The following is an 11060-nucleotide window of genomic DNA, read 5'->3' as shown; positions in this document are numbered from 1 at the left end:
ATGTCCAAATATTTCACAGAGATCTGGTTTGTATGATATTTCATTTAATATAAAATGCTAAAATGTTTGTAAACAACTGAGGATAAAAATATGACAACTGCAAAATTGCCATATAATGAGGTAAAGGGAGAAGAGTACATATGTATATATGGAATTTAAAATAGCATAACCATTGGAATTTCAAATAGAGTAGCCGATGTTTTGTTTTTTTTCACAGAAATTCACAAAAGCACACAATTTCCAACTAATAAATCACACACAGCTTCCACTCAATGTGTGCACTATTAAAATTCTTAAAATACTATATAATAGACCTATTTCTGGGGCTGACCCATTTTGTGAGCTGGGTCAGCTGAGTGAATAGTGAAGTTGGAGTGAACACTGATCCTGGGCACACGGTCTGCGCTGATGTAAACAAGCAGCATCAGGTCTCTCTCCGTTTCCTCTGTGTCACCACATTGGGTAGTCAACAAGATCACTGTGGGGAGTGAAGAAGTCACACCACTGGATTACACCATTCCCGGTTATATGAGATGTGTATGTGTATACCTATACATACATATACATATATGTATATAAATATGCATAGAGAGAAAGAGAAGGTGGGAGCGTGTGTATGTGTGTGTGTATGAGAAAGAGAGAGAGGACACAGAGAGAGAGAGACAGAGAGAGAGAAGGAGGAGGAGGGAGAGTGTGGTTGCGCATGTGTGCGTGTGTGTGTGTGTTTGTGTATGTGTGTGTGTGTGTGTGTGTGTGAGAGAGAGAGAGAGAGAGAGAGAGAGAGAGAAGGAGAAGGCGGGAGAGTGTGGGTGTGTGTGTGTGTGTGTATGTGTATGTGTGCGAGAGCGAGTGAGTGAGTGAGCGGCGGAGTGTGTGTGTGGGAGCAGGGGTGTCAGACAGTTGCTTTAATGGGGAGGAGAGGTTGAGTAATGCTCTTCAGATTCTCAGAGCTGGCCTGTGGTGTACGACCAGTTATAGATCATTTCCACACTTCCTCCTTGACTGGAGTTTAAACCACACTCCCCTCACAGAGTGCTTTACCCCCACTGGCTGAGTGCAGTAAAAGGATTTTAATGGTTTTATCATTGCTGCAAAGTACTTCTGCGCACTCAGATGCAGTCATTTGGAGGCAAGAGACAAAGAGATAGAGTTAAAGAAAAGAGCAAAACATTAATCGCTCTCTGAAACCTAACAAAGGATGACTGAAAATGAATGAAATTTGTCTTTCTCTGTGAGGACCCCTCAGTCTTATGCAGAAATTAATTGAAAAAAAATTGGTTATTATTAAAATTTCTACTGTGTGGTAACATTTTTAAAAAAATGTTTGGAGAATTTTGAATGGCATTTTTAGGAACCTGATATAACAAACAAAACATACTGTTAAATACATATAAGACAACAATTTGTCTATCTCATCTCTTTGCAACATGTTCACATTTTAGTTCTTTGAATGTCATGTAAACACAATGTATTTGATGAGCTACTTTACCTGAGGCTCGGAAACGTCAGCTCGGGCATGAGGGATGGGCTGTCCTCACTGTCTTTCTGATCTGACTGGGCATCTTGCTCCCCCTAGTTTACACCAACATGACAAAATGAATAAACCGGTTATTGAACTACATGACGGCAGTGCAGAGTCAAAACATACTTACATACAACATATGATGCAGAGTCAAAACATACTGACATACAACATATGATGCAGATTCTAAAAAAAGCTTCTACACACTTTTTAAAAATTAAGTAGCAAATTTGAGTGTAGCAGCCTTAACACTATTAACATAACCAACATAATGCAGTTTAAAAGAGGAAAGAGTGTCAAATCTGTGTTGTGTTCCTTATCTCACCATCAGACAATGTGTCATTAGGTAATAATGTGTGAGATGTCTGTAGGTCCTAAGGTCTTTTCAAAGTGTTTCTTCAATATTAAAGAGGATTTCTTATAACAAATTAATAGGGAACATCAATATAATTCCCTATTCATGGCATCGGAAAGTGAGAGACTTCATATTTCTTCGCAAAACACATTGGCTCTGGGGCTCAACTCAGATTTATGATGTCAGACTTTGCCATCAACAGCAATAGTAAACCAATAAATCTGATTTTCAGAATTTTCCTTGTCCCAAATGCTGCCCGTAAAGTCAAACAGATTTTCAGTTGGTCTTTGGCTTATTAAGAGAGATTTTCCCTGCTGTAAATATCTCCTTTGCTGGAAATTTGTTAGAACTAAACAATAAAAAATACCATCATCTATATAAAGATTCTGTTCAAGTGTTTTGTCATTACCTGTATTAACTCTAAACAGCACTGTTACAGTTAACTGTTATTTTCCTTACACGTTTGAGACCAGCTATAAATACTTGATTCCACTTTACATTAGGCGTCTGTAATAACCATATATTCACACGTTAACATCAGTGGTAAACTGTAACTTCTGTGGGAATATAAATCAGTCTTAATAATACTTAATATACTTAATAAAAGACTACTTCATAACACTTAATATAAAGTTGATTTGAACACTCTTTTTTCCCCCTTTTTTGTGTATGTGAGATGACATATGAAGGCCTGTGACTATGGCGATATTAATGCCTGTGGTTGTATCAGTGCATAGCAGGGAATTTGCTCTGTTTATGTCTCACCATCTCTGTGTTTAGCGTCTGATCCTCTCTCTGCTCTTTTGGAGCCAGAGGGCTGCTCTGATTGATGTCTACTGGTCTGTCTGGCTTGTCTTGGGGGTCAGCCAAGGTCTGGGGTTCCACTTCAGGGTTCTCCTTCAGATCTTTAACTGATGGTGCGCTGTCACTCTTGGCTACGGGACAAAACATAGAGATGACGCTTCCTTTTTGTGGGAGTGGTTTTAATAGTTACAGCATATAAAGTGAGGCATGACGCAAGTGTGACAAAAGACACGCTGTACATTCCTGGAACAATGTGTGGTCCAGATACAGTGGCTAATATGCTGCCTATATCTGAGGCTTTTCAGAAGGCAAATCAATCACGTATAGAAATGCATTTGGCATTAGCTCACCAGAGAATAATCACTGGACTGATTGCTTAGTGTAGCACGGCCGACAGGCAAACAGTTGTAATTGTTCTTAACTTTTTAAAAACTTCTTCTAACAAGGCCCCACGGCTTTTGAAAAATCTTGAGAGGCTTAGAAGAGCACTCTTAGTGACATTTCCAAACATAGATGGTTTTGCAGTTGCCTCAACAAAAATGTAACTTGTTAATCTTATCTACAGTGGAACGGAAGTGGCCTGAGGAAGTGAGGGAGTGGTTCATATGCATATGTAACGCGTGTCTACGGACTGGTTTTAGCTCTGAGAGCATTGCATCGCTGTCCATAGCATTGTGCTATGGAACATGGCATTGAACCACAGACTCACTCCAGAGGCCTGTCATTAAAAACAAATCTCTACGTTGCACTGGATGAGTGTCTGAAAGACACAAAAATGCCCCATATATGGACATCATTCAGATTGACTTGTGAGGTTAAACACATGGGCATGAATTGGAATCCACACAAGGACAAGTCATTTATATGTCACTGAATAGTGGAGGAGTTCTAACTACATGACATTCATAATTGCTCCTGTAATACAGCTTAGTGGTTATTTTTATTACTGGATAGGTAATAAGTACAACCAGAATGTACAGAATTTAAGACTTACTTTGATTGCTCCTTATTTGTTAAAGAGTTAAGAGAAGAAGAAGTTCCAATAAGAGAAGAGTAATTACCAAAGGAGCAATTACCAAAATGACCAAAATGACTTGGGTTTTACAGTCATTAAATGATGTTTCCCTAATGCGCCCAAGTCACCTGTTGCTGTGGATGCTGCCTGACTCCACTTGGCATCAGACTCCGTGTCCAGCATCTGTTCCAGCTCATGAATGCGTCCCAGGAGCTCCTGTGTGTGTATGTGTGTGTGTGTGTGTGTGTGTACACACAACATTAATTAGTAGAATGAAAATGTTCAGTGTGCACATTACACGGTATATGACTGAAGATGCGAGTCCAGCTGTTTTAGACTGTACCTGTGTCTCGAGTTGCTGCATTTCCCGTTCCTTTTGTGCAACTTTCAGACTGGCTCGCAGCTCCTGCATGACAGAGCGTTTAACGTACCATCAGCCCGACAGGATTTAAGCAGCACGGAGTGACCGGTCATAATGCTGCGGTCAGTTAGTGACGGTAGAGCCGCTCTTCTATTGTAATATTTTGTGGTCTGTAATGCTATAACTCCAGAGGAATTCATTAAAAGACCTAAACAACCCTCTGCTTACTCAACCCAACTCAAATATATGTACAAGTCTCTTAAATGTGCCACAGAAAACCTCAGTGTTTATCATTGCGCAACTGCCTGGAAGTCTATTTATGCTTCTGCATTTACATGAAAGCAATCTTCAGGCTTTTAAAATGAGCTCTTAGATCACGCTACCCTGATGTTTTTCCAAAGGCTGATACTTGAACCTCAGCGCATTGCATGTGTTGTGGACTACACTGGAAGAGTGTGTTTAATTATAGAGTATGCATATCAAATGATATATTTACACGGTTGCAGTCTTTCTCTTTCCCGAGCTCGACTTCCAGTTTTTCACGCTCACTTCTCTCCTCCTGCAACCACTCCTCTTTCTTCTGAAGCTCTCGAATCAGCTTTTGAATACGCTCCTTTTCCAGCTGTTAGAGAGAAATAAACGAGAAGCATTGGCAAGGTTTTAAACTGGTTTTTTGCTCATTTGTCGCTAAGCAATGCTAAAGGAATTTAGGTTGCTTTTACGTTTGAGTATTTAAACCAACTCATCCATGCAGTCTTGCAGACAAAGACTTGAAAGTAAAAACTCTTAAAATTGGCAGCTTAAGCCCTGTTCTGTTTAATGGCACCACTGTGTCTATAGAATGAAAGATATAGGAGATATACCAACGCTTTCACTTATTGATAGGGCCACTGTGAGCAATTCTCTCTTTTTTTTCTTTCTCTCTATCTCTCTCTCTTTCTCTTTCTCTCTCTGTCTGTCTCTCTCTCTCCCTACCTCTACATTTTGCCTGAGTGCTTCTTTCTCCTGTGCCCAGGCCGCTTGGCCCTCGCGCAGGGCCAGGTTGGCCTGAGAGAGTTGCAGGGTGACCTGGGCCAGCTGCAGTCTGGTCTGGTGCAGTTCAGCATGGCTGTGGCTCTGCAGGGTTCCCAGTTCACTCAGATCCCTGCGTAAGGCCTCGGTGTGTAGATCAGTGGAGGCCAGACGCTCCTGGAGGGTCTGCAATTCGTTATGGGCAGCCTCAGCCTCTCTCTGAGAGAGAAATGAAAACGTGCAGTGACAAAACCTTTAACAAGTCTGTAAATAGAAAAACTGTATGGACTAGGTAGCAATGAGCTGACTTTCATTTTTCAAAAATATAAAAAAAAATTACTTTAAAAATGACTTGGTGGAAGTGGCCAAAATCGAAAATTCCCTGTTTTTTATTTTGTTTTGTTTTTGTTTTGTTTTTTTGTCTCCTTCACTCAATAGGATATTTTTCTGTCGATTTAAAAGGGTCATTCTGTGGTGAGCACATCTGGAAGGAAGTATTACTGTGCATCAATTTTCCAAGGTCTTTCACATCCTTTTTTGTGTCTAAATTTCCCTCCTCAATTCAAACTGCACCTTTTCAGGGAGGTATGGAACACCTTCTGATCAGAGCATCATGTGGTCGTTTTTCAGACATACATGAGATTGAGTATTGCAAAAAACTACTCTCAGTCAAGTTTTGGCATCTTGCAAGAGAATTTTTTTCTTCAGACTGGTCAACAATTCTTAGTACTCATCTAAATTACTGTTACATAAATATGGCTTCATATTATGTCTCTTTGATTTTATTTACTTGGCTTTAGACGATGCTCCAATGCTATTTAGCAAGCTCCATTACGTTCCATAAAATCATAGACGTGATATGGTCATACAATTTGTTTACCTGTAGATTCTTCCTCTCCTCTTCTTCCTCCCTCCTTTGCATGGACATTTTCCTTATTCTGTCCTTCATCCTGAAGGCATGTAGAAATGCAGAGTGAGGGGATAAAAAGAAAATTGCTCCAATTTTGTTTTTTCTGTTCAGTTCATCATAACATTTGATAAAGTAGAAGTCTCAGTCAGAATCTCTTTTTCAGGCCAAAGAAACACTACATGATTGAGAACTGGACTCACCTTTCCAGTTCTGCCTCGGCCTCCTGTTTTTGTAGTGTTAGTGCACTCATGTCCTCCTCCAGTTCTCTGATTCGCTGTTGGCTCCCCGCTTTCTCTGCCCATAGGCCACTCAGCTCAGCAGATACCGTCTCATGAGAGTTCTGTGTTTCCTGTTGTTATTCAAGTTTTGTTTATACTGTCATTCTGATTTAATTTGGAGCCACTGAATTGTTTTATTAGTTTGGAGAACCTTTGAAAATACCAATAAGATTTTCATGAACAGTGGAATGAAACATGTCTATACATAATGATGCTAATAGACACTTTATTGAAAAAAGGTCTGACTTGACTATTACCCTTTGCCATTCCATGTTTTGTTAGTTGTCCTCTGTTTTTAATGATTCTTAAAGGTTTTCTGCTTTGCCCTCACCTTTTGCTTCCCTTCCATCTTCTTGATCTGTTCAAGGCAGGTTCTCAGGTTGTCCCTCAGTTCTGCTATCTCATCCCTCATTCCCTCTTTTTCCCGCTCTGAGTCTTCCATGATTTTCCTGCTCTCTTCTCTTTCTCTCTCCAGCTCCTCCTCAGCATCCTCCAGCTTGGAGTGTAACTTTTTCAGATCTTGTTGACATGTTTCTAGCTGACTCTGTTGTAAGACACACAAACACACACACACACACACACACACACACACAAAGGCTGTACATGTACTTCAATTGCAACTATGTTCCAACTGCATTTTTCGTCACAGAAAATAAAAGGCTGAGACACAGCATAATAGACTGGATCCACAACATTATGTTGAAACAGATCCCCTGCCTTGTCTTCTATATTAGTATCTTATTCATGTCTGGTTCTGGATCATTTGCTCACCTGCAGTATCTGAGCTTTGGGCACCACAAGCAGGAGGTCCTCTCCCACCTCCTCCTCCTCCTCTCCATCCTTCTCCTCTTCCAGAGTCACCAGCTCGTCTAAGGGTCTCGGGGCACAGAAAGTGAACTGAGGGCTGATGGCACGTACCTTACCGTTCTCGTCAACGTACACAAACTGGTACTCCAACGCACCAGGATTGGGCAGATAAAATGCTGAAACACAAACCACCAAGAGGGAAAAGAAGGGGTAAATTGGAGCCTTGGCACTACCTAAATTCACTCAAGTTTGGTCTTTTTCTACTAACTCAATTTAAATAAAAAATGGATATGGTCGCTAATGTTTTCACACTGCCATCAGTCAGCTACACAAAAGTAACAGCTGCTACATGCAGTGTCAGCAACAATGCACCTTATCATCTGGTGCTTCTGCATCGGTCATAGGATGAATTGACAACACTACTCACTACATTAAAACATTTATCAAGCCCTTATGTGCTATCATAACTCAAGTAGCATGCCTTGTGTTCTAATCAGTTTTTGAGTTTTGCACAAGGTATGTTAATCCTGTCCAGACGTGATGCCAGTACAAACATACAATGGAAATGTACACAGCAGTCAGCATCTGTTCCCTCTTTGTACCCTTCTGGAACAAGTGCCCAGGCAAAGGTGTAGTACTGTCTCACTGACCGCCAGCCAACCTGGGACACAAGGCAACCATACATTCATTTTTCACGTTAAACTTATCTCCCATGTCTTGTCTTCTGGAATATCGTGTCATAGCTCAGCAAATCGTCATGGGTCCTTTGACGTTGCTCCTATGTTCTTAAGTATAATATGCGTAATGGTAAGAGGTTTCTCGTTAATTTTTGCATTAAAAACGTGTTCAGGTCAAGGATTCCATGAAACAACGGTTAAAGAAAAAGGACGACAATGAGCAGGGATTGTTGAAAAAGTCTTCTGTTTTTCAGAGAAATTACGTGTTACCTTGAAAAGGCCGATCCAGTCACGGCTGGTCCAGTTGTGACGTTTACTTATACTGTAGTGACATTCAACTCTAGTCTGCGGGAAATAACTGCGTCCTACATTTCGGAATTTAACCTTCCACGGCTTTTCCATGGCAGCGAATGGGCGGTAGAAGGAAGGAAGGTCCTGTTAGGGAAAGATAACACCAATAGCTGATTTATCATAGGCGAAGTGATATGCTTATGGAAAAGGTCCAGTCAATTGGTGAAAGCTCAACAGAGTGACCACTCGTTCACAACCTCTAAGACTTCACAATATGATTTTTTAGCAAAGCTCCGGAGTGGACGGTCCTGTCGTTTTAACACTAAGGTGTCACCGTTTCATATTTAGTACACTATTTAGCACACCGCAGTCATCATTGTGGTCCACTATATTTAGCCGCTTTCCATTGAAAACACATTTCCAAACGGGCTGACACAGTAGCCTAGATGAGGACATGACTGCTATTAGATTTCCAAGTGTTGTGAAACAGCATGGAAGTGTGGTAACAAACATTCCTTCAAGAAATTTACTAAGAGAAAGCCATAACATGGTTATAAATGCATGATTTCACACGGATTAAAGAACAGCCTAGTCGCTGGTTTAACGTAACGTTGCAAATCATAAAGAAATATGCCAAAACATCTACTGATAACCGCTGCACATCTTTTCTTTAGATCGAGTAGATAGTTGTTTCTTCACATTTTGCAGGGATTGTCAGGGTTCAAACTGACGGTTTGTTTTATAAGAAATGAAAAAAGTAAAAGCCACAAATCACATAAAAATACCAATGATTGTGTTTTTAATTATCGGGAAACCATCACGTTCAAATGGACCTTCAAACCAAAACCCTTCAAAAAATTAAACCTCAGCCCCTGATATTCAAGTTGTTGGATATATAATTTGTCCTTACCTTGTATCGAGTTGGCTAGATTGGTTAAATTTTGATGAGACGTTTGTATCCACGTCTGTTACGTTTATCTTAATATCATAAGCTTCACACCAACTTTAATTTAGTTGACAATGATCTCTATCCGTCGTCAACGTTGACAGTAACTACTTGACAAAACAAATGCACATGTACTTTATAACGCCCCTTTCGTGTCTGATGAACCATGGGAAATGAAGTTTTTCAAACTAAAACAGTCATTGCATTGATTTAATGAATGGACTGCAACTTGGAAATGGCTTGGGGAATGAAGTGTTTTGTTACGACACTGACGGCGTTGATAAGTTAAAGCAGAAGATATTGTAGGTATTTTGGGTATTTTGGCGAGTTTTTGTTTTGTTCAATGAATTGCGTAGCCAACATATGACGTCTTTTTGCAATGCATTGAGCGCAGCCTCAGAATTCCGCGAGACTCGTACGCGAGGGTTGTTACGTCCAGGCGGTCCTTCCAGCTTTTGATAGCGTAATAGTTCACCATGATGGCTTGTACAAAGCCGAACGCGTCATGATGGCTTGCTTTAACTCTGGATGTGCCTTGCCAAATATTGAGCAATGAGTAATGCTCCCGATTCCTGTTAACTGTCCCGAATCTCTGCCCGGCAATGAAGACAAACAAACAAACAAACAAACAAACAAACAAATGGTTGTCTAGGGTTGAAGCTTCTGAGCAAACACTTAATGGTGTTTAGCTTAAATATTTTCTTAAGAATCTGTTGATGATTATAGTGATGGTAACAAGAATACATGACAACAACAACTAAAACAACAACAACAACAATAATAATAATGATAATAATAATAGCTGGGACTCCCATAGACTTGATTGTCTGTTCAAATATGTGACATTCTCTCAGAGTACATTTGTTGTACTTTTCATAAGTTATTTTCCCCATATGCTTTTTCTGCACATCTGCTGCCTGTAGGCTACAAAACTAAACACTTGATGGCAGTGCATCTCAAGCTCTCTGTACCTTACTCTCCTGTTCCCTCTCCTGAAGACAGAGGTGATGGCGCTCTGAGCCCGCTCCTCTAATGCTTCTCACAGTGTGACAAACAGTCACACTTTTCCCTGAAGTTTCACTGAAAAAGACTCTGATTTCAAAATCTCAACAGAGAGGAAATTCAACATTGCTGTTGTGCCCTAAACCTATTTGTCTATATAGGTCTAAAATAATAATAATAATAATAATAATAATAATAATAATAATAATAATAATAATAATAATAATAATAATAATAATAGGCCTAATTAGCAAGTAATACTAGAAAAGCTGCATCATGGTCTATGCTTTTTGATGCAAAAAAATTTCAAGAAACACTGTTCAGGTGCCCAGCAATTTTTAAATTACGATTTACAGAGTAAAAGAAGAAATGAGTCTAATATACATTAAGTAAGTAATCATAGTAAGAACCAAAATAAGCTTGTCAGTTGAAACTGAAATCTGAAATATTCAACTCATGTTTTTTCGTCTTTAAAGGGCCACACTCTACAGGACCAGTGTCAATTAGTTCAAATGTTCTTACCCTTGTTTGAATGTTGCAAGCTGATTTGTCTAAAGTCTTTTTCATTGGGTCAAATGATTATTGGTTTTGTCAAACACTTCTCTTGGCAGTCTTTTACCATAGCGTCACCTTGGCACTGAACTTAATAGAGTTTGAAATGTCTAGGTACATAAAAATATGGATATTGTACTTTATTTTAATGCCTATTATGAATCCAGTGCTTTATATAAATCTGTGTAGTGTAAAACCCATGAAGCCAAGCACTATTCCATGTGAAAATTCACATAGGACATTATCAGTGTCTTACAAGTATGCATCATAGAGGCAGATAGTCTAACAGTAGGCTAGACTCTTGGGAAAAGACAAAATAATTACACACTGTTTTACTGAGGTCTACCTCTGTTGATTCTTCATTAAATACCACAAATTAATATTCACAGTGATTTAAGACAAAGACTTTAGCAGCAAGTGGTATTGCTGAGAACTGTCTTTTTTTAAGAGGCTTTGAGGGGGTTGAGGTACCTCCCCCATCTACCCACAAGTTAGGGCAGTCAAGGCTATTTTATGAGTTGGCTACCAT

At 39.7% G+C, this 11060-nt stretch overlaps 1 protein-coding gene across 1 annotated transcript; it reads right to left on the bottom strand.

Annotated features, from left to right (window-relative positions):
* Nucleotides 1-314: 314 nt before the first annotated feature.
* On the bottom strand, nucleotides 315-8142 carry calcoco1b (calcium binding and coiled-coil domain 1b). The gene is made up of 13 exons (XM_030778250.1): nucleotides 8011-8142; nucleotides 7622-7724; nucleotides 7028-7239; nucleotides 6588-6800; nucleotides 6179-6327; nucleotides 5949-6018; nucleotides 5033-5287; nucleotides 4554-4679; nucleotides 4040-4102; nucleotides 3825-3912; nucleotides 2643-2812; nucleotides 1490-1572; nucleotides 315-504 (listed from the first exon to the last, which is right to left on the bottom strand). The coding sequence occupies exons 1-13, from the start codon at nucleotides 8140-8142 to the stop codon at nucleotides 315-317; spliced, it is 1854 nt and encodes a 617-aa protein (XP_030634110.1).
* Between the last annotated feature and the right edge of the window lie 2918 nt (nucleotides 8143-11060).

This window comes from Chanos chanos, chromosome 6 (genome assembly GCF_902362185.1).
Source record: "Chanos chanos chromosome 6, fChaCha1.1, whole genome shotgun sequence".
NCBI classification, from domain to species: Eukaryota; Metazoa; Chordata; class Actinopteri; order Gonorynchiformes; family Chanidae; genus Chanos; species Chanos chanos.
Note: the sequence above shows the minus strand (reverse complement) of the source record. Positions and strands in the feature narration are given on the sequence as shown.

Excerpts from the sequence above, each read along its gene's own strand:
- calcoco1b (XM_030778250.1), bottom strand. The coding sequence starts at position 8,142 with ATGGAAAAGCCGTGGAAGGTTAAATTCCGAAATGTAGGACGCAGTTAT. Across the intron at positions 6,801-7,027 it reads CCAAAGCTCAGATACTGCAG|AGTCAGCTAGAAACATGTCA; the intron begins GTGAGCAAATGA and ends GTCTTACAACAG. Across the intron at positions 6,328-6,587 it reads AGATGGAAGGGAAGCAAAAG|GAAACACAGAACTCTCATGA; the intron begins GTGAGGGCAAAG and ends GAATAACAACAG.